Genomic DNA, 27,376 nt, shown 5'->3' with positions numbered 1-27,376 from the left:
GTAAAATGTGTGTAACAGGTAAGTAAAGGCTATTTTAAAAATAAGCATACAGAGCTTTAGTAGCATTTTAAGATATTAATCTTTAACGCACATGTTTCAAGGAAATGTTAAAATGTCAGGGGAGAAGGGAGAGAAGGAAAACCTTGTAATTCTGCCGTTCTCTTTCAAGATAATTTCTTATCTATCATCTTTAGAGAGGTGGGACAACGGCCAAAGATTAAATGAATGCTTTGACGTCAAGTCCTTCGCTTGACTGATAAACTAAACAGCCTCTTGGAGATGGATGAATGAGAAATGCCAGTAGAGGCAAGCTGGTCCAAGTACCTCCTTGGGACTTACAGTCAAAATTGCCCTCCCTATGGCAAGACTTCTCCTGCACTTACTCCAAATTTGATTTCCAGGTCTGGACAAGCAGTTCCATAGTTCTAGGATTGAACACCTTCGCCACATTACGTTTAATTGCAGCACTGTTCATCAGTTCTGTAAAAATGTAGCAGATACTTCATGTATTAATGAATGCCATGTACAAAGCGGTGACTTACATTAGGAATCAATCACTGCTGGTTAGAAATTGCAGTTTAAAAGTTTGGATATGCTGTTTAAATACAAATCTGTGCATTAGTTGCTTATTAACATTTTGCCATTATAAACACATAGGCCTGAGAAACTGCTACTATCAGTTATAAAGCGTTTACACTTTTGCAAAATCCGCACCCCTTCTTTTTCTGAAGCTGGATCAAGGAAAGTAACAGACTGTGGAGCCCAGTTATTAGGGCTCTCCTACAAAAGGCACCATCTTGCCTGTCAGGTGTAGCTGCTCGTTTCAGGGAATCAAGTTGATTCCTACATTTGAAAACCTTTCGTAGCACAAAGGCTCAGCATTAGGCAAAGAGGGGCAGGGTGAAGTCATTGCTCCAAATGTGGTTTCGTTTGTTTTGTTTTGGGCCCAACTGAATTTTAGCTTAGATCAAAGTGCCATGAAATGCAGAAAAATAAAACCATCAGCAGAATATATCTATCTGGTTTAACAAGTGGTACTTTATTTATTTTTATTTTCAGAAATGGAAGAGGTTTTAGAAAAGAGGACAAAAAGTTATGTAGCAGTAAGCTTCTAAATTATAGATGTTAAAGCATGCACATTTTAAAAAGAGAATTAGATTTTCAGTGTGGTACCATGAACACAGGAGTCAGAAGTTCAGTGAACACATTGGTTAACATGCCAAACATCTAGAACGAATTACTGTTGCCTAGCTTTGTTTATTGGTAAATCACTTTAGTAACCTGGATTCACAAATAAGCAGTAAATAACAAAAACTACAGATAAACACAGGTTACACATGCAAATTCCTGTTCACATGTCACATGTGCAGGTACATTAAGAGCACAGTTTAAAGAGTCTGATGAAACCAGATTTTAACAAAAACGATTTTAAAATGCAGGTATGAAAATTACATGTGAAGAATATAAAGATACCTTTTTACATTTCAGGACTCAAATGCTGCTTTTGAATATACTAGAGATGTATGACAACTACAAGGTTCAAGTAAAAGCAGGAAGAGCTCAAGGAAATAATACTGGTCAGAGGAGAATGGGCATTTACTTTTCACTAAAAATACACAGAATAGCTGAATAGGAAAGTCTATCAAGAGCTTAGAAAAAAATCACAAAGTTATAAAGCTAACTAACCACTAGTTCTCCTATATGCTAGATAACAGCAATGACATTAAAAGAAACTGCAATTCAACATTTAAAAATGTAACTTACATTTAAAGACTTTGAAAAAGTGAAATGCAATGACAGCCTTACACTCCAAATTAATTATCTGCTAGGCTCAGACTGAGATATGGAATGTTCTAGACGAAATAAAAATACAGTGTTACTTTTTACTTTTTATTGGAAATGGGACTTAAAGACAATTTTGAAGCTTGATAGTAGTAAATTTCACTTAAATGAAGTTTACTTTTCATAAATGAGCTTTTCACAAGGGTGCAAGGTTTCTTCTTTTAATAGCTTGAAGTGTCAAAATGAAACTTGTTGCCATTCCCACATTAAGAACAAATTTTTGTCATTAACTTAACTGCATATGCTTTTTGCTACAACATTTAACACATGAACAGACCTATAACGCCTACTGTATTTCACTAAAACAAACAAAAAAAGAATACAGTATCTCCAACTACTACTGGTACTGCTTTTAAAAAAGATTAACATTAAAAACAAAGCCACTGTTTTCCTCACATCCTTCTCTCCTTTTAAGCTTCTTTCTTTTGTCTGTGGTCTTCTGCCATTTTATCCAGAATTTTCTGTTAAAAGAAAGCAACCATGTTTCGGATCCATTAAGCAGTTTCTCACAGTAGCAATTCTACCATTTTAAAGATAAATGCAATTTTCAAGTTTTAAACCTGTGAATATGAACTGCAAAGGCTGGCACTTCTGCATGTGGAGCCTCATTTGAAACATTAGACCTGGGTTTAAGGCGCTGAATGTGCAGCTTAACAACAGCAAACACCAGAACAGCAGCCTCTGTAAATACTGGCCTGGCCCTGCCATTAGCGCCTTCCTAAGAGGCTGCCAACCTGGCAGGGTAGAAGAAATCACGTTCTGTTTTGTCACGGAGTTTTGACAGTGGTTGTGCCACTTACCTGCTCCAAGTTTGCTCTCTACACAGCCAGGGCCAAAACACTTCCCTCTCTTAGAAGAGTTATCATAGAAATTAGAGGAATTTGTAGTAACTTTAACAATATCCGACAGTGGTAACAAGCTAGCTCTTTGTCTTACGGCTCGCAGGGTGAGCTACAACAGACTGCCAGACAGGGAAATGCTTTGCCCTTGTGAAATAAAAGGCTGGACTTCCCCCATTCTTCTCCCAATTCTACAGACACACAATGTTACTAGTCACTTGTGCCATGGAAAGCAAAACAAATCACGTTTCATTGAACTGATAAAAATTGCTAACAACTCTTCATTTCCCCCACTTCCCCTGTTTACATCAAGTACATCAAGTCCCGTGAGCAGATACACCTCAATGGAAAAAAAGAAATAAAAATAAAAATAAAAAAAGCTGTGGGTGATGGATGAGGTGAGTTTTTTTACTACAAGCTTCTGCATGCTAGTTGATTTTCTGAGCTATTTTTTTTTTTAGTTTTTAGCTGATGTTCTGCTTTGTGACAGTCATTTGTGCCATCTGCTTTCAGGGGCCCTGCATTTGTTTCAGGCTTCCCTATTGCGAAAAGCAAGCCAGTTTTTCAGTCTGACATGCCTGCTCCCTTCTTTTTGCAGAGCCTCCAGGCCTGGCTGTCAGCTCATAATCAACTGATAGGAAATCGGCTGATGGGAACAATGTGTTATTAGAGTTTGGTTTAGGATTCCTCCTTTCTTGGATATTTGAAAACAGCTCACAATACACAAAAATACAGCAGCAGCAGCAGAATCATTCACACCATGCAATCATGTGATACCTCATCCAATTAGAAAATGTAACACATGCTCACAAAATCAGAAGTTGCAAATATGATTGCTTAAAAAAGCAAGTAATATGTAAGTTTCGCCTTAAGTTCTGTTGACTGATTAAAAATACCCTTAAAGGGACAAATGGAAAAGGGTTGAGTCATTTGTATTTACTCTGCACCACTAATTCTAAGGCTGGCCTCTGCTCAGATCAGAATGCACTTGTGAATCCAAATTTAATAAAAAATCCTGGAGCCCATCTTTTAAAATGTCTATCTTGTGTGTTTTTTTTTTTAAGAGAAATTTTGGAGAGCTTGAACTAAGAATTATAGATTAAGCCAATTTCCACTGCCTGAAAGCTTTTGTTCTCGTCCAGTCTCATTCAGATCTATTCCCCAGGAAAGAATCACGCCACTTAAAATGAACAAGTTTTTGCCTTACCTTCAACTTTTGATAATGAGGAAGGCTGCTGCAATGGGTCTTTTTTGCAACATCTTCATTTGTGTAGAACAGGGAACACAATTTGCAATAAAACCCTGTTTTGGGTACCACATAATTCACACCTAGAGAAGTAAACACCACAAAATAAACTAAGAGATCTACTCTACATCATTTTTTTAATGTCATATGTCATTTCAAGCTAACTCTTAAAACCATAATTCACTTCACATTAAAGGCTACTTTGTCTTTAAATGTCTTTGTTTTAGTTTACTCAAGTCAGGGAACCTACTAATAACTAAATATGCGCAGATTTTTTGCCCTTTTTTAAAAAAGCAACCTTTCAGACTAAAGGTCCATTTTACTGGTTTCTTCAAGAGAGCTAACAAGGTTCTGTGATTATTCTGAGTTTTGTATATTTAGTATGAATCTGAACTAATACCACTAGTGTGATCTGTACTATTAATTGAATTTGTGTTGCTAAAAATATACCTCTTCCAGTTTAAATTCTGGCTAAGGAAAGTGTTATGGAAAATAATATGAAAATTAAAAAAAAGATTAAAAAAAAAGAAAACAAGAAAACAAAAGAAAATACTAGGGGCAGGGGAGGAATGAAGACAGGAGTGGGAAGCCCTAAAATGAAATGGTGAGCCTTGCCCTTTCTTCACGTATGCTCAGAGGCAATGCACTGCCAGAAACAAAAGTTCCATGAAATGAGAAATGCTAGTGCAATGCACAGAGATGTACTGGAAAAGAAATGGAAACAGCCTTACCAATAGGAATGTTTGGTTGGTAGGGCCCAATCCTAAATTCATCTGGGATCATAGATTTCTCCGGGATATTCTTTGTTTCCTGTTCATCCTGAGTGTCTGTATTTTCGTGGGGGTTCTTCTCAGCATCCTGCGGTGTTGTGGTATCGGAAGCTTCAACAGGTTCGGTCTTCAAATTATCTTCGGTTTTGGTTCCGTTTTCCAACGTTTCGCTTTCCTGCTCTGGCTCCTCAATTTTGTCTACCTTGATTTCTGCCAAGCTGTCATCATTCTTGCCAGCAGACTTTACTGCCAAACCAGACTTGCGAAGTTTTTGATGATCTGAGTCTTCTTCATCACCAACCTCATCTAGAGTGACAAAACCTTCCATGCTCCGTGGAAAGCCACCCACGTATCGCTGTGGAGAAAATGTTTTCTTTATGTCAGCTTGTTCTTAAGCATTTACCTCAAACTGGTTTAAATTGCAGGAGAAACACCTCTAAAGTCCCACAAAAAAAAATCCTGAAATTCCTCCTTCAGCGCTCACCTTGCTCTTTCGGAATGTTATTCAAAGATGCAGAAGTGCAACAAGTTCCTTTTGAAGGCTCCCCCTTGTCCAGAAATGAGCCATTCAAATCAGAATAAATATTTTAGTACCATTAGAATGCCCACTCTTTTACTAAGTCAATACGGGATATTTGAACTGAAAGCTTCAGTACATTTGGTTCTTACTTTAATTTAAAAATTTAAAATCTCTCCTTAGATTTAAAAAACTCGTATCGAGTGGATGCCATTTTGGAATGACAAAGAAAATTTAGGAAGCGTTTTTCAACCATTTGGAGTTTTCCTCACCCATACAATAAAACAAGTAAATAAATAAAAATAAAGCACTTTCCCCCAGCCATCCCACCACCAAAAACTGTGCAGGTCTCTTAAAAATCTAACTCCTGCTGATATGGACGGACAGCAATATTCCACAAAGTGGCAGTAGCTTTAAAGTCATGCTCTAAAAATGTAGGTCTTCAAGGCAAATAGCTTCAATCTGAGGCAGTTTATTATAAAGGAGATATAATAGGAGTGCAATTTCACCAGCCAGCGTTAATCCCAACACCACGTAGCTAGCTTCCCACTAAAACAATTCCCAAAACTGAAAGCTGGGCACACTGCACTCAGAGTAAGGCCTTACTTGTTTTACAAAACAACATTCCAGTCAGTATTTCAGGTTACTGCCACTCTGCATGCTGGCCATTTGTATGCTATTTCACATATTGAGTATGCTTTAAATGTGGAAAAACAAACAAAAATAGCAGCTGGTAAGAGATAAACAACCATTAGTGTGTCTGTGTGAACATTTGGTGAGAAAAAGTAAGATTGTGGTTAACAGCATGTGGCTGAAAAAAATGCTGAAACTTTTTTTTTCATGTGAAAATGGGTGTTGGCCAACCCATAATCTACTTCTCGAGGTTCCAGCCAGCTAAGACTAGACATACCCACAATTTTGTCCAGTCTAACACAGCCAGAAGTTCCAAATAAATCACTTTTAAATGTCCTCATTCCGCTTTGTGTTTGAAAGGCCTACCACCTCCAGCCTCATGAGAAACTGTGAAGAATAAAATAGTTCCTGGCTGCTGCTTAGTATGAGCCCAACAAGGAATGCAGGGAAAAAAAAATGAAAATACCCAGGGAAGTGACATGGCTGGAGCCCAGTAATATTAGTTTCTGGTAAGACTGTCAGAAAGACTGATTTATACATGATTTCCTTTACAAATTGCAGCCAGTGGGATCTTCCATTTTCTTCACAGTAAGTTTAACACCTATTTCTCTTCAGGAAAATGTGACGTGCATGTATTTTAAAGACCCACAGAAAAATATCTGATACAGAATACTGCAGCTGTTTTTCAATTTAGACTCTTTTCCCAACTCATGTACCTTGCCATATGATTACCTTTTTAAGCTTTTTCTTTGCTGCTGGATTTGCCACAACATTTCCTTCTGTTTTTATGGCCACCTCATCAGCTGGGTCCTTTTTTTCTTCAGCAGTGACATCAGTCAGGTTAGCAACATCTGCATCATCTCCTGCTGAGCTGCCACTTTCCAAGAGTGCTGCTGCTTCCTCCTCGTCCACTAGCAGCTCATCTTCAGATTCAAGGAGCAAACTAGGCTCATCTTGGTCTGCCTGTTCACTGCTTTTAGTGCCCGACGTCTCGGCGGTCTCATCTGGTTTCTCCTCTTTTACTTTCTCTTCTGTACCAACACTTTCAGGTTTCTGAGCACCATCTGTTTTAGACTTCTTATCACTTGGAGAATCTTTGCTGTCTGGAGAGTATGTTCTCTTTCTGTAAAGAAGAAAAAGTACTTGCTGTACATCGGAATCGAGCCCAGGAACAACCAAACAAAGCAACTCACGGTTTCCTCTAGTCAGACTAACAACGCTGTGTTTGTTTAAGATTAGAAAAGGGAACGTTGAGGGAAACAGGATCCCTTTCTTTGAACATGCAAAAGACGGCTGCGAGGAGGGGCCGTCCTGGAACAACTGCTAGTTGATCTATACGGTGGGAAGGCAAGGCTAGCCACGCACTGAAAGGGATTTCTGGAGGAGCTTGAAGAGGCTGTGAAATCTCCATCATTGAACCCAATAAATGCCAGACCATTCTTCTGTAATTGCTGTGCTCTGGATAATGTATTTCCATGTTTTTTTTTTAAAACAACACTATGTTTTGAAAATAATAGGAATTACCTAGTTTTATCCTTTTTCAGCAGTTCCACTCCTTTGTTTGGAATCTAAAACAAATAATAAAAAAATAACCTTCATAATTCATGGTCCAATATTATTTATACAAGTGTTACAGCATTAATTCAGAAAGGACACACCAGCCAAGCACTTCCAGTCATGACACTCCAAATAATTCACTGCTAAGCTGTCACAAGCCTTACTAACCTAGACATTTCCACTCTCTTTCATCACCAAAATTAGCAGTTACTCAACACCACACCAGTTAGAAAGCTGTCTGGTGCTAAGGTTTTGAATAATATCCAACACACAAAAAAACATGCATTCTGCTATAACACTTCATCACTTATAAATTATTTATATGATTTTTGCCTTTAAACAAGTGCACAATATAAAGGACAAACCAGTCACCTACTGTGAAAAGGACACCAAGAATTAAGTGTACAAGTACAGGTACATAATCTTGCCACCCAATTTCTGATTTTATCAAAAATCATTTTCAAAAGAGGGTGGGAAAAATCTGTATTACAGTGTTATAGGCAGAGAGATTTGAAATTTTTTTCTGCACTGTTTGATTAGTCAATAATCCAAATTCTAAATTTTAAGAAATCTGAAAGGAAAATCCTTTTATTTTGTTCAAGGACTCAGAACACCACAGTCAAGCTAAATAGGTGCATTTGGAAAGCCAGAATGACATTAACTGCATACTTTTATTCTACAGGTGCATTTGAATCAAGAAGTGAAAGTTTCCTTTTAATTCACTTTATACATTCAATCACAATTCAAAATCAGTTTCTAACTAAAGATTTACTTACCCTTAACACCAGTTTCTTATATTTCTCAGATAAATCCACCTTCACACACCTGCCTTGGAACCAGAGAGCTTTGTTGGCACAATGCTCAACCATAGCTAAAGCATCTTCTCTGGTCTCCATTTCAATGAAAGCCTGAAAAGATTAAAATAAACTTTCAAAATCCCCATGACATACACAATATTTCCACGGGTAACACTATTTTTCTCAGAACGTAACATTTTGAAATGCTGAAACCAAATTATAGTGCTCAGCTCTACCCAACCTCTCCAAACCACTTGTGTTTTAATATTTACGAAAGTGCTCTAAAGTCCCTAGATTTTCAATTAAGTAAAGTCTGTCCTGTAGAAAGTTCTGAAATTAAATAATAGGTATTTAAATAATCTGCAAAAAACATCACCCTAAAGTGACATGATTTCACATAATCTTGTACATGAAATTCTTCATAGTTATTTGGTGCTAAGTTTCTAGGAATCTGGAATCTACTACCTTTTTTTTTTTTTTTTTTTTGTAAGAGAAAGAAAAAGTAGTAAGAAACAAGGAGGCAGCAACTGCTGGTCCAAAAGCAGCGCTACGTAAAGTGCTTCTGCAAAACTCTTGTCCCTGTGATACACTAAATTTGCCAAACAAACCTCTGAGAACACATTTGGGTTACGGGATCATTAGCGGATAAAACAGAGCTTTTTCTGCACCGAATCCAAAGAGAAAGATTTGGGAAATTAGGTCAGGGAGAATTTCTTACAGGTCACACAATAAATTTGAGTATTTTTTAATTCTCTAAGTGTGGCACTATGGGATTCTGGCACTGATCTCTGAAAAGCCTTGGAATTTCTTATTTAATAGCAAACTGAGAAGGTAAAGTTGAAAATAAATCTTATCAGACAAATATTTAAAATTCTTATGTATTCATACAAATCACCTACACAAATAGTACAATGTTTTACTATACAAATGCAGTATGGTTTCAAATATTGCTCAACAATTACATCATATTTCGTTTAAAGAATGAAAAGAGGGTTTTAAAAGGTAGATGACAGAAAATATGCTTATTACTTAAATATATTTGCCTTTCATTCAACATTTTTAACTTTTTAAAAACAAGTCCAAGGCATCTAGAGATTTAAATTTCAAGGCAAATTTGCTAGCAAAACATCACCTACATAACCCTCTAATAATTTCCGTTTCTATACTAGAGTAGGAAGCTTGCAGATACATTTATTGAAAGTATACTATTTCTTCAGAGTTAAAAGCCTAAGTTTCAAATATTTGCATTTCTGGTATTTAGGTATATTTCTAGGGTCAGTTACCTGACTCTTCATCCTCATGAGTATATAGTTCTTTATTTTCCCGTATGGTTCAGCTAGTTTGAGTACTGCGTTGTCTGAGTATCCTGAATGAGGTAAATTGCTGAGGTGAATCACACGACCAAGTTCTGGTTTTGGCGGCTCAGTTTTTTGGTCAGGTTTCCCCTCGGGTTTCTAGGACAAGAATTAATGAAAGTTTTTTTAGGCACGCACTACATAAAATACGCTTTACAGTGTATCACTTAAAGCAAGTAAATATATTATACAGACATCCTTCCTGTGATTAATTTGGTACAGATGAATTGTACATAAAATTAAGAAATAACAACAATTTTAATGCAACATCCTGCCTCAGATTAGGTAATGCTAAAAACAGAAAGTTATTTACCTTTATTCTTTTGTATTTCTGTGACAAGTGGACTCTTACTGGTTTGCCAAATACTAGTGCTGGTGTTGTTGAATAATATTCTACTGCAGCCTGGGCATCTTCAGTAGTTGACATTTCAATAAATGCCTGAAATCATATCAAAAATAATGTAATCACTACTCTTTCAAAAATCAGTATTTTGCCTAAAATCTCAAGCTCTTCCTTGAATAAATGAAATCAAAACGAAATCTTGATTACAGAATTAACTCATCTGTACAATTAAGACACACATTGTCCATACATATTTAAATGCACAAATAGAACCATTACCGCACACTCGAAATGATTTCAGGTTGTGGGTTTGTCTACATTCCACTCAGGCTTAGATTCAGCACATTTCATAGTTTCCTCCTACCCTTTCTAGCTCTCTTCTGAGTTATATATTGGCCGACTTCACTTTGTTGCTATGACACCCAGTACAAACTACTACCAAGTAAGTTTTGCAGAGAATATCAAAATAAGAACATTATTTATAAGCGTGGCATATTTTGAAGGAAGCTATGAGATGACACAAATAATTGTTATCAATATTTTACAAAGTTAAAATGCAGTATTATGACTTTGTTAAAGGAAACACACAAGTTACTCTTCTTTCTAAGCATGTAGCCTTGGTGACAAACTATTTTTGTCACCAAGTAAAGCAAGTTCTTTTACAAAAATTTAAGCATACTAGACCCCACCTGGTATCAAGTATACTACTAAAAGGTCCAACCTTACCTCATTGATTTTGTTGAGAATCAGGTGATTTGTAATTATTCCAAATGGTTCAACAAGCTGAAGCAGCTGATACCTCAAGTTTTTCCCTCTCTGGAAATCCATGATGTGAACAACTCTGCTGGTTTCCTGTTGAAGACAGAAGGTTACATGTATACAACACAAAACCAAAAAAAAAAAAAGAAGACTTTTCAAGGCTCTGCTCTACTTTTATTATATTTCCTCAGCAGTAACTAACACTAGATGCATACAGAAAAGGCACGGAATCTCTAACGGGCTCACAGAAAATGTCTGCTGTGCCTAAGCCTCCTTTCTGCATGTTCATGCCCCACGGCTTCACCATAATAGAACATTTGAAGCGGAGCCTGTACAGTTTTGGAATAAATGTTTTGTACGGTGTTTGGCACGGTGAAACTCCAAAACCTCAATTTTCCCACAGAAATAAATCCTAAAATCTTGTTATGTTAGAAAAAAAATTCTTCCACTAAAAAAAACACACAAAAATAGACAAAAAGTATGAATGTACAAAAACACTTATATCCTTCAGAGAAGCTCTTTGAAAGAAATTTTTAATACTAACCACTCTGCCTTTTTGCATGTGCCTCGGTCCTTGCATATTTCCATTTCCAGCTCCTTTAAGAAATTAAAGAATAAGTAAGTTTACTTCAACCTGTAAGAAGTTTAGTTCAACCTGCAGGAGTCATATTATCACGCCTCCTTTTAGAAATTCTTCAGAGATAAAAGTCATTTGCGATATCAAAATCCAATGAGAACAGCTTTAAATAATTGCTTGAAATATTTTGTTTCTGAAAGGATGTCAATTTGGGTATTTAAGAGGTCTTGCAACTTGAGGTCCTTCCCAAGTATCCTGGTCAGTTCAACATTACAAGAATATGTACAAAGAGCTGTATTTCCATACCATTGAATAAGTAAAGCCCACAAAAAATAAAACATTGTCCTGTTGAAAGGACAAAGGAGAAGTTGAAACTCCTCACTAAGAAGGTTTGCCTCATACAATTCAGGCTATACATACACAAGAAGAATCTTAATTATAGTTGTAAAACAACTCTATTTCTCACCAAATATCTGTTTTACTAGGAAATTCCTTGGGGGGAAAAAAATACTTTCAGATTAGCTCAAAATAAAGTTTGAGATTTACATGTGTTCTGCTACCATTTACAAGTGCAAGTATTTACGAAAAAAGAAATATTTCAGTTCTGCTGCTTTGAACACTGCATGTTTTGTTTTGTTATTCTAACACTGGGGCAGGGGAAACTAAACCTCTAAGGATAACAAGGAAAGGCTGGCGCGACCACCAGCGACCTTAGGTCACATGTAGTGTATTAAAATACGCAGGAAAACAATTTATTGCAATCTAGTACTTTGTGTGAGCAGAAATTTAAGACAAGAACATTGGGAATGCCTGTTCACATTACCTCTTGGCCCAACAGGGGGTCCTCCAAGGTGAAAGGGAGGTGGCGGGGGTCCCAGAATGCCTGGTGCAGGGTTTGTGGATTGCTGCAGCATAAATGGATCACCCCTACAGAGAAAAGCAAGCAAACAAATACATTTATACATCTTAAATACATCTTAAAAAAAAAGAAAAAATAGTAATAATTGCTTTTACTGTTGCTCTTCAGCTTGTAGAAAATAAATGGACTTTTCCATTTAAAGACATGAAGGTGTGCTGATTTACTTAAGAACTTCCTCTCCTTCACATGAAAAACGACGGGTAAGGCATCAAACGCTACCAAAATTGTGAATTAGATTAGTTGCATTGTTTAAACTGGAAGCACAGTTCTGTAATCTGTATTTTCTATCATTTATTGCTACTTACATTCCATGTCCTGAATCACTATCAGGATTCCATTCTGGATATCTTAAAAAAAAAAAACAAAACAAAACAAAGAAAGAGGTTAGAAAAATAAAATGCCATCTAATTCTAATCCTCTGTATACTTAATACTCTGCATGCCTGTTTTTCCTACATGCAGCACTATCTTTACATACTACAGAGATATAACACATACAGTTATACTGTCTGCTACAGGACACACCATAAGAGAAATAAGAGTCTACTGACAGTTACAGTAAAAGGGAATGTTATTCTTAACGAGAAAAGTTCCATGCAAAATATAACACATCCAACAATTTGCAACATGATTTGCACCTAGGTAGTTTGTTCTTTATTACAAAATTGTAGAAGTCTTATTAGGGTGCTGTAAAACTACATCACATCCTCAGTTCTTAAGAGCTGATTCTCTTTAAAATGTACATACAAATCCGTAGAATCCAGAGGTTATGAACTGCTATCCATAATCTAAATATCCTTTTTGTTTTCCTCCTAAAGATGCTCTTTAAATTGCACATTTTTATTTCCCAAAACACACAGCATGTTTTTAAGCCTGCTTTATGCAACATAATTCACACTTAGTTGTACAATCCCTCATGCCACAAGAATGCTCAACATATTTCAAGTTCATACATTTCAAGAAGCAGCTGGCAACGTCGACTGTGAGTCGCTCCATTGATATGATGGTTCCACTCCTGCAGCAAAGTAAATGATTAAAAATTAACAGCCAGGTATGGTAAACCCTCTTTCACAAAATAATGTTGTTATGTAACACTATAGCTTCTTTTCTAAGCTGTAGTATCTAAAATGCATGCAGATACTGCAATCTGTTTGCAGCACTTTAAAGAGAAACTGGAATTGAACCTACCTCTTAACCTACAACCTGGGCAGTGTAAAAAAAGTGTCTGATGAAAAATACTCTGCAATTTATGGGCTCAATATTTAAAGCTTACCAGAGAAAACTGCTACAGCATATGTGTGCATCAGCTCGATTTCAGCTTTTGGAACAGGATGCTGAGATTTTTTTTTTCCTTCAATAATTTTTGAATTTCCTCTACTCTCTCTGCTTCATTCCTCAGATTTTCCAAGATTAATATGCACTAAACACTCGTGGTTTTAGAGCCAGAGAGAAGCCAAGAAATCGCAAGGAATTCAGAAAGGAAAGACTAAAAGAAATGAAAGCATGTAGCTAGGATAAACTACAATTACACAAATAAAATATAAAATGTATGAGCACTTCAGGGGGGAAAAAAGTCTCAAGAAGAAGAGATCTGTTCAAGATGGCACAGAGGAGGAACAGTGGAGTTAAACCAAATAACCTCAGTTTCAGAATGAAGTTCCTAATGCAAAGCTGCACTGTATAGAGAAGGGACTAGGTATTGAGTGATGGGAGCAGAGAGGGTGCCCTGGGCAAGCTCAGAAACTGCAGAAGAGCCAAAGTCTCAGCTAAGGAGAAAGGGCTGATTCCCTCCAGGCTGAGCTCATCCATGTCTAACACACGTATAGACATTAGTGTCCAATAGATATTTCCACATGGTTTTGGGGAAAGGCTGCTAGAAAGGAATCTTTCTACTCTTTCATTCTCCTTTTTCTCTGCACCCTATTTGGACTGCAAAGGGGTTCACCTCTTCCTTTATCAAGGTACCGGGTGCCTGATGATCTCAATGGCCTTTCTTATGAAAAGCACTATTAGTTTGTGCTATATTCACGTAAGTAAAAGGGTACAGGGAGTTTTCCTTTTTTCACAAAGTTTTACTGCTATGCAATTGGCAGCCACTTATTTGCACTCTTCTGCTATTCAAGAAGGAAATACAGCAGCAAAAAATATGGAAGAAGGGGGAGCTTCAGGCTCACAGAAGGAAATGCAGGGGAAGGTAATTACAAAACTTGCAGAGGGTTTGGGGAACTGACAGTTCTTCGTTCTCCTGAGGTGCCCGTCAAATGTCAACGTGGGCACTGCACTGGCTGCCTGTGTTATGCAGCTCTTATTTCACATAGATTTTCTACTCAACACTGGCAAGTGCTTTTCTTAAATCTTGATCGTTTCCAAATTTTAATTCTATCCTCCTGGCTAAATGAGATATCCCTGAAGCTTTCCATGTATTTAATGCCTATCTTTGCCTTTTTACCAAAAAAAAAAAAAAAAAAAAAGATTTGATGTTTCCCATACCATACTGTCATTAAACTGCCCTGTACATTTCTTCCACGATACACAAAGTGTAACATGGAGCAGATGAAAAACTCACTGGTTTTATCAAGTGAATGTAAAACAAGGGCACCACTTTATTGTTATTGTTGTTAACTGGTTCAGATGTAGATTCTACAATTATAAATTAATAAATTCTCTGGTGATTAAAATTTTTTAAAAAATCCACCTACAAAATATTCAGTATTTCAAGAAAAACAAAGGTATTTTCAGTTTAAAAGGTGCTACTAACAGGTTTTAATCACAGCAATACAGAAAGCAGCCCTTTAAACACTGAAAAAAACCTCTAAATTTTAGTATAGAATCTGTAAAGCCTCAATGACTGATTCTGCTAGATATAACATGCATTTAAAGCTGTCTTAACACATACTTTAAAATAGTTTAAATTGTCTGCAAATTAGAGCCAAAGTTTGGGGATGTAATTCTCATAATACTTGAAAAACCTTTACATTGGCCAGAAGGAGATTTGACGTATGAGCAAGGACATTTTCCCTCGGGAAAAGTTTTCAAGACAACAATGGCTTGCTTACTTTTTTTATTTGTTGTTAAAAACAGTCTAGACTTCCCTTTAGTCCCTTCCTCTCCTCAGTGTGACCTGTCGCTCCTCTCAGCACCCAGGGCACCAGATATTTCTAGACACTAGTTAACACTAACTAACAAGGAGGCCCAAAGTTAAGCTGTTAAAAGAAAGAAATTCTGAATTGAGTTTCTTAAAACTGAGATTACCTTTCACTTCAACTGATGCAAGTGAGAGGACGCAGTGTCCTTTAGAAAAAAAATCAGGCCTAAGTTGAGCACCTAATTTTAGATATGCCTTTATTAGAGACAGCCATGTTTTTCCTTTGAGGTGTATCACAGTTTCTCAAGTGTTTAACCTCCAAATTCATGTGCTCACATTGCGTCAGTCTTTTTCTTTGGTAGGGAGGGCAAACCCTATACCTTTTACATCTCATTTCTTGATTAAGGGAGGGATCAAGATTGACAAAATGCCTAAGAAAATGTGGTAATTTGGGAATTGACTTCAAAATTAGACAGAAAACAAACTGGGTCAAAAATATTACACATCGAATCAAAGAAGTATTGTTAAAAAGGAAAAAAAATAGAGGAGTTATCTGCTAGGCTGTTTAAGTTATACTAAGAGTGTTTTTACCCTTTTTTTGGTCTTAAATGCTTTATTCACACACTTGTTTTTTTTGACCTATCATCTGTAATGTTTTTATTTGGGAATGAGGAAAAGGGAGATTCCTGATTTCTGTAGTAATAAGTTTACATCATCCCAGCTAAGAAAAGCACTCTCTTTCTGTTTTCTGTAAATTTGGGGTCTCATCAGATAACCTTAGAAGTTCTGCAGCATACAGAATAGGAAATTCTGTAACTGTTAGGTATGCAAAGTGGAGGGAAAAAGGAGAAGAAGAGAAAAATTCTTGCTGTGACATGATCTGTAAACTTAGAAGCAAAGCCCAAACTTGGGTCATAAGAAACATGATCTAATTGCAAACATTGCATGGTGTTTAAGTCAAAGTTTAAGTCAAACCAAGTTTTGAAAAAGATGCTTTTTTCATGTTACAGAAGAAGTATGCTGTCAAAAGAATTTGATATTTCTCATATTTGGAAAGATAGTTCAGGTTTCATATCCTTCAAACACATCTTCATACCAAAGCAAACCAAGAATAACAAGGGTTTTAAATAAAGTGCTAAAAAGAACCCTACTTACAGGATCACTGGGTGCCATCTTCAAGGGCCTCGGGAGTTAATGTTTTCAATCTAACCAAATGAAGTCCTTTTATAGAACTGGGCGTAGCATCTAATTTGTTAATACTTACACTTTTTATGAAAACACACTTCAAATATAAAGGAAACAAGAAACCTGAATTGTGATTAATTTATATAAAAGCAGTTAAAGCAACACAAGTTTACAAACCGTGAGACCAGCTGATACAATATAGCACGTATGTTCTGAACCTATTTTGATAGTTTACTTTTAAGGACTGAACGCTGTTTTCATATATTTCAAAAAAAAGATTAGAGATATAGAGCCAGTATCTTGAGCGGTAACTGTAAAGAAATGGTTAGTGACAGTAATTCCAAATTGTGTCAATTTTACAGTAACAGCATGTATTATGTTTGCATTTGAAGGCCCTCAAGCTAATAAGTCACCAGCTGTGACAAGAGGGGCACTGCGTTAGCCAATTTTAGAGTTAAATTGCCTAGTATACTAAAAATCAGCAAGATGAGCAAAATTGAAAAAGCTGAAAGTGAGAAGGCTCTGAAAATAACGTCTAAATAAACATGCCATTTTAAGTGAACTGCCACCTTTACAGAGAATTGAACATACTAAGAGGGAAGTCTCAGCATAACCGAATATACCAGATGATCCACTCTACTTGTGAGCCAAGTGAAGAATGCTACCAGGAACACAGAGCAGGACACTGCAGCAGCAGACTGATTTTTTTTTTTTTTTTGAGAATCTATAGGGATAGATGCAACATGTGACAATAAAAAGTGAGTCTGAAGTGTCTAAGAAAGTTGTGAAAAAAAGGAGAAAAATGACGACAAATTTCAGCCATAGTATGAGATAGAGTGTTAAAGTGAAATTAAAAAGGCAAGAATGAGCTAATCTAAAATGTGATTTTTACTTTTTCAAACAAGTTCCAGGGCTCTACATTAACTCTTTCCCTTTGGACAGGGGAAAAAAATGGAACTGTGCAAGAATGCAGCTTAACTACATATAAATCAGCAATCAAGACAGATGTGGAGGAGAGCTGAACTAGCTTCCTGAATAGCACAGTAGATACACTGCAAAAAAACACCCTCCCCCAAAAATAATAAAAGAAAAAGAAAACCCCCAAACCACCAACAAAAAGTAAAAACCCCACCAAAAAACCTACTTAAATGGCAGATGTTTGTGGTTAAGAGAACATGTAGATGTAAAATATAAATAAGACATCCCAGTAGATGATAGCTATTTGACCTGAAGTAATCTGGGAAAAAAAAAATTAATGTAAAGCCCTGGTTTAAAATGTTTGTTAACAATTACCTTGCAAATAAACCAAGTGCCTTTTTCATTCTCAAACAAACTTTCAGATCATTTAAAAAGCAACCAGGCTACAGAAATAATTAAAGAAAAAGGTAAAAACAGAACAGATACTACAACGTAAAGGAAAATAGAAGTATCTGGTGCATAACTCACCTTATTAGAATGAACTGGCATATCACATATAGAGCACAGATGGGGATAACCCTTCGGTAAGAATCCATGGAAGTCTTCAATATTGCTATTTGGAGGAGCACCTCTCTTTTTCTCAAAGAGAGATCTCTCGGGACCAGGACCACGACCCATTCTCTCATACTCACTGTCAAATTTATGATAGTTATGCGAAGTCTCGCCATAAAAAGATTCATCCCTACACCTTTCTCCATCTCTTAATCTGTCATCTTCATAATCCATTCTGTCATAATAACCAGATTCTTGAGAACGACTTCCATGGTCATAGTCAACCACTGGGTTGAGACTAGGACCACGATCATCAAAACTATCTCTTCTAAAATGCCTTTTTTCTTCCCAATCATCCCTAGGTACTCTGTACGGTGGTTCCCGTGTGGATGATCTGCCATCTCTACCATAACCTTCTTCAGCTCTCCTCCTTTTAAGTTGCAGAAGGATCTGAGGCAAGTTTTCAGGAGTAATCTTGTCCTCAGGATAGCGACTCAGTTCATCTAAGTCTCTAGCAGACAGACCAAAGCTGGCCAAAATATTAGTGGCCTGGTCTGCATCTCCACGGTGCTGAGAAGACAAAGGGAGCGGACCTCTACTTCCAATGTTAAATATAGACTGCAAATTATGGGAAGAGGTACTACCAGAAGACAGTGCGCTATGAGATCCTTGTTGGTTCAATGAAGAACTCATTCCAAGATTCATTAAGCTAGCAAGGCGTGCAGTACCCTGGTTCATCCTTCCAATAGATGCTGGCATATTTAAAGACTGGGTAGCAGCAGCAAGAAGGCCTATTCCTGCAGAGAGGTCACGTCCATGACCTTGCGAATCCCTACTTAGAGATGACTGCTGGAATGACTTGGACATTGTAGAGCTAGAGCTTGTCTACTTTACGGATCAAAAATTGCTTTTTAAAGATGGCTGAAAAGAAAGCTCACACTAGAAAGCTAGGCAAACTTCACTTCGAAAATGGTAACGCCAAGAAAGAGGATCAATAATGACTGCAGATCTTCTTCAAGCTGAGAAACACCAGACAATTCTGTAGAAAAACAAGCAGTTTTAGTCATAAATCCCTTTACACAGATGCAGTTTTAAACTTATGCATCATGTTGATCTAAAAACATTAAAGATCTCAATCTTACAAGGCTTTTATTACATAACTTAACAGACTCAAGATGTACCCAGAACCTACATATATTATTTCAGATAAAAATACAGCAGTGTTTCCTATACATACTACTCTCCTTCTACAAAAAAGCTACTTTCATACCGAAGACAAGTGAATTTCAGAAGTTTGGGATGTCTGAAAGCATCTAAGGTTTACTAGTATATAAGCCTTGATCTCTGGTTAATGATTTTGTATATACCCTACATTACTATACTACATTCTATGAGAAGACCACAAAAAAACATAAGTTCACAGAATCCAAGATGACTTTGGCATATAATACATATTTGAAAATGAAACCACCACAGAATAGGACGAAAAGAAGTTAAAAGTAACTGAAGTTTGGGCAACAAGTGTCTGCTGTAAGATCTGGTAAATAAGACCAAACATAATATTCAATCTTTATGCAGTAAAATCAAATTACTGATGTGAAGACAGATGTGAACAAGAAAAATAAGTTTTAAATTTGCAGAAAGTAAATAAGACCTCTTGCTCAAATTGCAGTTATATGGATAATACCACGTATGAAGTGAATCTTTATTCCATTTTATGGCAGCTATGACATCAGCCTGTACCTTCAGACCTCAAGCTAAACAAAGTCAGGCTTAGTCAGTGCTCGGATGGGAAACCAAGGAAAACTCTAGAGCTGCAGGAAGAGGTACTAGTAAGTCAGTAGATGGCACTACGCCCCGCAGCCAGTTCTGCAAGACAGCGGTGTTCATGTCTCTTACCAGCACTTCGTTTCCTTGTTTCAGGCTCGATTTTAACACCATGACCACATGTGGTAGTTAAAAGATCCTCAAGCAGTACTCACAAGAGATAGGATTTATGCAGGAAACAGGCCTGATTCCTAACCTAGTAATTAAATACTTGACCCAACTGCATTTAGTTAAAGCTTTAACTAAACATTGTATCAATGCCCACTGATTTTTTCTTCTCATGGCAGCACAGACATATTTCAAAAAAGGCCACTTTTTCTATACAGATGGAAAATACACTGTAGTACGTCTCCTCCGCACGCCTTCAGCCTTGGGACACACAAAATGAAAAGCAAGTCAGGACACACAGAAACATTCCCCCAGAAGCAGGCTAGTTTGGGGGCCCAGATGCAGTGAAGCCCTTGCAGATCTCAGCTGAACTGTTTGGCTCCTCCAGCATCACCACTCAGATGCAACACACGACACACAACAGCTTAAGGAAGAAACAGGCACAAACCGCACAGCTCAAAACAAAATCAACTCCTGAGAAAAGGTACATTGGGGGAAGAGTGGAAAGGGATAAAATGAAAGCAAGGATCTTTCTGCAAAGAGACAAAGAACAGTTTCTCTTGTACTGGAAACAGGGAAAAAAGGCCAGGGTTGTGAGTGCAGATATTTCCCAAGAGCCTACCGAATTCTAAGTCCTTTTTCAGAGCGCATAAAGCAGAAGTTTTTTTTTTTTTTTTTCCTCCACTTCTCATAATTTGTAAAGCACTTCAGTATTCCCTAGGGTGAAAAATCCCACATATTGCTTGTAAGGACAAGGTGTTGCGATGTTACAGTTCAAAAACATAGCAGATGTATAAAGTACATAAAACCCAACAGAAGTCCCTCTTGGACAGGTAACTGCCTTATTTAATTTTCTGTGTATTCCTGTTATTGGTACACTATAGACTCATTTCATGTTTACTTTTAGAATGCATGCTTTGGAGTCATTTAAAGCAAATTTAATTGCACAGCATTTGGTTAAGAATAAGAAATTGAGAAGCAGGGAAATGAAAATAAGTTTAAAAGCATCTAAAGCAGAAGACAGAAAAGTGCTGCAGAAAGCTTCAGAGGAGAGCAGTCAGGGAGACAGGAATACAGGGAGAGCAAAGGAGGCAACTACTGAGAAATCAAGGACAAATGGAACACACTAAGAGCTTTTAAATAGAAAGCATTTAAGAACTAGACTAGGAAATGAAGACTCATTCAACAAGTTCAAACATGAAACATCCATATTCACCTGTTTTAGATGTATATTTTTAATCATACATATATTCAGCAGTCTTCAAAGTACCTCATGAACAGTTTTACAAGTTCATCTTACTCTATTTTTATGTACAAATTTCCTTCTAGTTCATTCACACACTTGGAGCAGTTTGAAACTGGGTTTACTAGGTCCTTTATAAACTCAGATATACCAGAGGGCTTTACAAACCAGACAGTGGTTCCACAGACAACCATGGGGCCAGGAAAGGAATGGTGCGTGCTACTATTAATGGAGGGACCTGCACTATTCAAGTTTTCAATAAATCAGGAAAGTTCTCTACACTCCAAAAACACCACTTCTGTCCGAACAGATGCTCACTAATCCTCTTGTCAGTCTTTCCATCGGCAATCCATTGTGCGCTGCTTCGGAGAGATTATCACGGAACAAAACCCAGCACATCCCGGTCCAGCAGGGAACCGCGCTACAGAGAAACCAATTACATGCTGCAGGTCAACTACACTTACAAATGGAGCTTTTATATAATGTTACCACCATGCTATTGCAAGCCCTGGTAAAAGAATGAAGTAACTCAAGAAAAAAATAAGGAGATGGGGCGAGGGGAGCAGAAATAAGGAAAAAGGGACAATCTTATGAAAAAGCATGAAGGGGGACCAACACATCTAAATAATGATGCAGAATGTTATCTTAATGCTTAGGACACGAACTGCTGAGTTGCCCAATACCTAATTAGGTATTTGATTAGTGTACCAAATGGAGTTAAGTTTCTGGATGGCTATCTTCAGAAATCCACCATTTGCTACATCACTGTCATTCTGCGATCGCTACCGTATCTTAACCTGAATCTACCCATTCTTCAAGACCAGATATAGAAGACAAGGAAACAAAGTGCATGTCGGGGTGAAGAGCTCTAAAATCAAACCAAAGAATTTTTAACTTCCACACGGTCAGGTCTAATACACAAATCTAAGATCACATTTTGTATGAAACGTGATACGGTACCGGTATCTGACAGAGACAGGTTCCCACGGACCAAAGTCTGCTGGCTTTGAAGGAAACGTGCCATCAACTGAGTTACAGCAACAAGACAACTAGGACTGAACAAAGCAGTCTAAAGATCCAGATACGATTTAGCTCAGTTGAAAATGTCGTGCTAGATATTCTCCATATAATTTCTGCTCTACTGGGAACAGACAGGCTTTTGGGTTAACATTTTTAAGATCTGTGGTCAGAAATTTGGCCATATTAAGATTTGAAAATATACACTGAAAAGCTATTTTGAAATAAGTGGAAAGTTAAAATGTTACTAGATTTACAGATAAATGTGGACAATGAAAAAAAAAAACCCACTTTTTTTCTGGAAGTTGCACAAGAGTTTTCTGTAAAGGCAGACAACATAACAAGAAATTTGAATCCTAAAGAATATACAGCTGCCAAATAAAGGCAGAAGCAAAGCTGAATTTCAAACACTACAGAAGGATTTTCTTTTATATGAAAGTAATAATAAATTGTTTTATTAAAAATAGACGTAACCCTTGAAAATATTTAGAAATGTGTTAACAACCACATTATACCATTCACTCTCAGAGGAAACCATGGAAATATTAGTTATGTTTCTGAGAATGGTTTAATTCAGAAAATTCTTGGGCTATATTGATCATGTTGGCCATAACACTTTTAAATTACCACCCTTTATGGCACATGAGTAGGCTCTAAATCATTGTTTCATATTCCTTCCACCATCCTCAGTTTCTTTACTCGTGTATACACAGCAAATTTTTAGTATCTTGTTTTATATGTACAACTCATCCTTTTCTATGTTTGTCTTCTACTACTCAAAAGTCTCAAGCATGAAGAAAAAAAAAAAAAGCCTTTCACTTTCTAGTCAGTTTCACTTTCACTTCAAAAGCAAATTATTTAAAACACATTACATTTAATCAAATTAATTCCAACAGTTTTTATAAAAGAGATGAAATACAGCAATCTACAAGCTGAAAAAAAAACACTCCCTTAGTTGTTAGGGTATAATTTTTGAGGACTGCACACCCTTGAAACGAAGGCCCCTGAACAGTTCCACATCCACAATCCTGGCTCTCTGAGTAACAGGATACAGCTTTTTCTTCTCCTACCCTCGAGTAATTCTTAGTACGTGAATTCATTTTGCAGTCATTTATTTTGCTGCTGAAGAATTCACATGACAACTACAGATGACTCCCTGTACGGCTCTGAGAAATAGTGGTAGTAAAAAGACCAGAACTTGCAAGGAAATGAGGAGCAGATGCTGGATGCACAACTGTGCTGGGTTTCAAGCCTGTGGGATTGCTTCAGCTTGCACAATACTGAAATACTGAAACTGCTGTTTTCCTGCAGGCAGAGGAGCAAAAATTAAATCATCAAGAAACCCTGCACACAGAGAATGCAGACTGTCACCTAATTTCATGGCCTAGTATTTCCTCAGAGCACAATATTCAATATTCCTGGCTTTACACACAAGAAACAACTTATCTTGTTCAGTCTACGCTATTCTATTAGTGCACTGGGTAGACAACCACCTACAGGCCGTGCAAAACTAAAGAGTTTGAATTCTGACAATTATACTCAGCTTCACCTCAGTGACTTATCAGATTGCAGGAGGTCATCAAAATTTGCAATCTGAAATTACCGTAATTGAGGATTGCTTCAAAACAGCTCAATGTTACATGCTACGAAGCCTATTATTTGCAAATGAGAAGATAACTAGCTTAGCAATTAAGAATATTACAAGAATTTACACAATGTTCAGTATCTGAATGCCTAAAGGAGCACTATAAAAATAAGAGGCTGATTTCCTATTTTTACACACTATATATTTTAGCAATTTAAACATCTCTTGCTTATGACTAACTTCAGTGCTCCAAATCTGCAGCAGGATGCAGTCTCACAGCTTCCTGCACCTAAGTTCCAGGAATCCTCTAAGACTTTGTTCAACCGACAGCATCTGCCAACAACAAAGACACTGCCAAATGTTTAGGATCTTACACTGGAAGCTCTTGTAACAACGACCACATGCTCAGGCCCTTGCCAGAGGGAGGGGACAATCACTGTTCATTCACAATTCATGTTTGGAGATGAATAGTCTGACAGGAACTGGAACTTTCACAAAAGCTCAGGATATACCATAATTATTATTTTTTAAAACAAATGCTCATACACAAAGGGATCCAAAAATAGATTAAAAAGAGAGAATGTACTAGTGTAATACAGAACTAATTTTACCTCATATTGTGACTTCTGCATTGTGATCTGGAAGGATTAAAAGTTTCTGACTAATTAGTAAATACAAGTCTGCCTCCAGGCATTTCTAGAGCTGAGAGAAAATAGCCTTCCTTCCTGACTGAAATCTTGCTCATGAGTTTGTCAACATGTGCTCTAGCTGCAGAGAAGAATCAATGGCCTGTTTGACTGTTTTTGTACCCAAAGTAAAAGCTGCCTTGTTTAAGTTAGGACTGCACAAAGCTGTACTCAGATACCTGCAAACTAAGTCAGTGCAGCGCTACTGTAAGGAACTTGTATTTATTTTCAAGGCTGACTTACAGGAAGCTAAGGGAGAACAGAAGGAGCACAAAGGCTGCATAAATACATTTATAGACTAACATGGATCAGCATACCCTGTTTCCTTAATTTAGTTTGGAACCTCCAAGACTGATTTTTTTTCCTTTCCCTTTATTTAGATTTTACTTTTAGAAACATATTCATATTTTAAGGCACATTCACATTCTAAGGTACATTTAGAAATTTAAGTTCTGTTAGTTATTCCTTCCATCCTTCTTGCTGGGATGCATAAAGCACCTGAATACTTTCAAAACACCAGAATCTGTAAAATTTTCAATAAGCAGTAAATTTCAGACAATCTCTCAAAAGCAAAAACACTCATAAAAGCCTCAAGCCTAACCAGAACCATGAGCAAGTGCTGAAAACTCTTGAATTTGTTTTCCGATTTCATTGTCTTGACTATTCTAGTGCGCTGTAGACAAATACAGATATTGGATATCATGCTGACCAAGCATACGCACAAGGCTTAGCTGCCAATACCCTAAATTAAGTTTAATTACCCCCTGTAATTAAGTAATGAATTATATGTTTTTAAATAAAATTAAAGACTGAAAATTATTAAATCTTGAGTAATATAAGAGATTAAAATAGGGATTAAAACAGATTAATATATGTTTTAATATATGTTTCAATGTATTATTGCATTTCAAAAAAAAAAATTATCAGACACCCCCATTTTGTTTTCTGAGACAAAAATTACAGATCCTGTTTTATAAATGACTGTCCAGCTTTGAACAGAAGCTGCCCACTGCTTATCTTGCTTTAGGAACTCAGGACCATTTACTTCCCCTACACTTCAAAAACCTTATTAATTTTAAGATAAGATTTAAAAAAAAACAAACTGTTAAAAAATAATATTTTTATTTTTATAATATTTGCCCCAAAGGAATCTTTGTGGACGAGACATACGTTTAAGACACTAAAGGGGTATTTTCAGCTTTCTTTCTATGCCTTAAATGCGTTATTTATTTAAACAAAGCAATCCATAAGGCCAACCAAAGAGGTTTTCTTTATTTCTCTTTAATCATAAACGAACTTCTATGCCATTACTTTGATTCTGGATATCAAACACGTTCATACAAAATGCAGAACGTTACTAATTCGTCACAGAAGGGAAAAAAATCCCTGCAGGATGACTTGAAACCACAGTGCAAATTACATGAAAGTGAAACTGAGCAGAAAGAGAAGCCCAACGGATGCTACCGCTATCTTAAATTCATTAATTCTTAAAACAGGGTAAATATCGCGGATGAGGGGAGCTCTCCGAAGCAGCAGCGCTCGGCGAGGGGGCGGTTAGCGGGGCCCGGCTGGCGGCAGAGGCACCGAAACCGGCACCGAAGGGCGCGCGGGTGGCGGTAGCGACGCCGCCGCAGCCGCGCTGGCCGCGGCCCAGCAGCCGCATGGCGGCGGCGCCCCGGGCTTTGTTCGCGGCGCCGCGCGGGGGCGCCCGCGGCCTCGCGGATCGGCCGCCGCACCGGCCCGGGCCGCATGCGCGCAGCGGCCGGGCCCGCGCCCCGCTCCGCGCGGCGGCTACTAACGGCCGCGCCCCCCCCCTCCTCCCGTCCGCCCCTTCCCCTCCGCTCCCTCCCGCCGAGCGGCGGCCGCGTCCCTAGATGGCGGCGGCGGCGGGACGGGGGCGCCGCTCCTACCTGCGCGTCCCGCTCGCTGTGGCACCAACGGCTGCGCGGGGCGGGGGCGGCTGCGCCAGCCTCACGCGCCACCGCGCCGCACGGCCCGCCCAGCGCTCGCGAGAGCTGCGCCCGGCACTGCCCGCGGCGCCGCCGAGGCTCGCGAGACGCCCGCCCCGCCCCCGTTCACCGTGTTCTCGCGAGAGCGCCGTCCCCCGCTCCCCCGCCCGCTGTGGGCGCGCGGCGGCCGCTCGTGAGGGGAGCGTGGGGCTGCCCCGGGGCCGCGGTACCTGCGGGCCGGGCTGGGCCCGCATGGCTCCCCCCGCTGCTCTCCTCAGCCGCGCCAAGGGGGCACTATCTCCGCAATGCCCGAGGCGAGAGCCCTCAGCGCCCGTTAGGGTCTTTAGAAGATTCTGGCAAAAGGGAAAAAAAAAAACACACACAAAAACAAACCCGCAGCGCGCTCTGAGCTGTTGCCGGGTTCCCAAGCCTGTGGTGCCACCTTGTGCCCGCACGAGGAAAGTTCGCCTTTCCTCTCATTTGCTTTATAACCGAAATGGGCAGAATTGGGCGAGGAAGGTTGGTGATTCACAAGCGCTTCGTGCTCAGTAGCTCTCGTCCCAATTTAATTTCGTAGCCAAGCAGTGGCCCTCTCTGCATGGGAAAAGAAAAAAAATCTCCTTTAAAATCATTTCAAGATTTTTCACTATATGTGACTGAGAAGCACATTGAAGCAGTAACCTTTTTTTTTTTTTCTTTTTAGTAAAGGTAGATACATATATTGAAATAACATGAAAGTGCTCAGGGAGCAATCACATGAAGTGTAGCTCTCAGCAAACTTAGAATAAAAATCAATTAAACCCTCAAAAACAAACACAGAAACCTGAATTAATAATCCCTGCTGTGGTGCAGTGCTGCAGAGCAAGGCTAACAAGCTTATGTAAAGCAATCCCAGTAAAAAATGTATTTAGATTTCCAAAGCTTTGGGAGATGAAGCATCTCTCTGCAGTGTTATCCTAAACATACAGTGCTAAGTAAACAACCAATAAACCATAATAAAAATGGTTAATAATAATTCAATAAACCATAACTGGCAGTAGCATTCCCTGAGCACAAAAGCAGACCTTA

The 27,376-nt window shown here is 38.1% G+C and overlaps 1 protein-coding gene across 3 annotated transcripts; it reads right to left on the bottom strand.

Annotated features, from left to right (window-relative positions):
• Positions 1-1,237: 1,237 nt before the first annotated feature.
• Positions 1,238-26,568, bottom strand: MATR3 (matrin 3). Of its 3 annotated transcripts, none has more exons than XM_088522646.1 (14): positions 26,539-26,568; positions 13,107-13,168; positions 12,460-12,501; positions 12,059-12,162; positions 11,203-11,255; positions 10,626-10,751; positions 9,870-9,995; positions 9,485-9,655; positions 8,181-8,312; positions 7,372-7,415; positions 6,580-6,970; positions 4,659-5,052; positions 3,889-4,010; positions 1,238-2,303 (listed from the first exon to the last, which is right to left on the bottom strand). In XM_088522646.1, exons 1-14 carry the CDS (start codon positions 26,560-26,562, stop codon positions 2,253-2,255), a joined length of 1,842 nt encoding a protein of 613 aa, XP_088378772.1. In that variant the 5' UTR covers positions 26,563-26,568; the 3' UTR covers positions 1,238-2,252. The 3 variants fall into 3 exon arrangements, with proteins under 3 accessions (XP_088378772.1, XP_010224785.1, XP_010224787.1); XM_010226483.2 differs by lacking the exon at positions 26,539-26,568 and adding an exon at positions 17,870-18,932; XM_010226485.2 differs by lacking the exons at positions 3,889-4,010; positions 26,539-26,568 and adding an exon at positions 17,870-18,932.
• Positions 26,569-27,376: the final 808 nt, after the last annotated feature.

The sequence above is a fragment of the Tinamus guttatus genome, unplaced genomic scaffold (assembly GCF_059628265.1).
Source record: "Tinamus guttatus ecotype Peru unplaced genomic scaffold, ASM5962826v1 Tinamus_guttatus_pri_ptg000155l, whole genome shotgun sequence".
In the NCBI taxonomy this organism is placed as follows: Eukaryota; Metazoa; Chordata; class Aves; order Tinamiformes; family Tinamidae; genus Tinamus; species Tinamus guttatus.
Note: the sequence above shows the minus strand (reverse complement) of the source record. Positions and strands in the feature narration are given on the sequence as shown.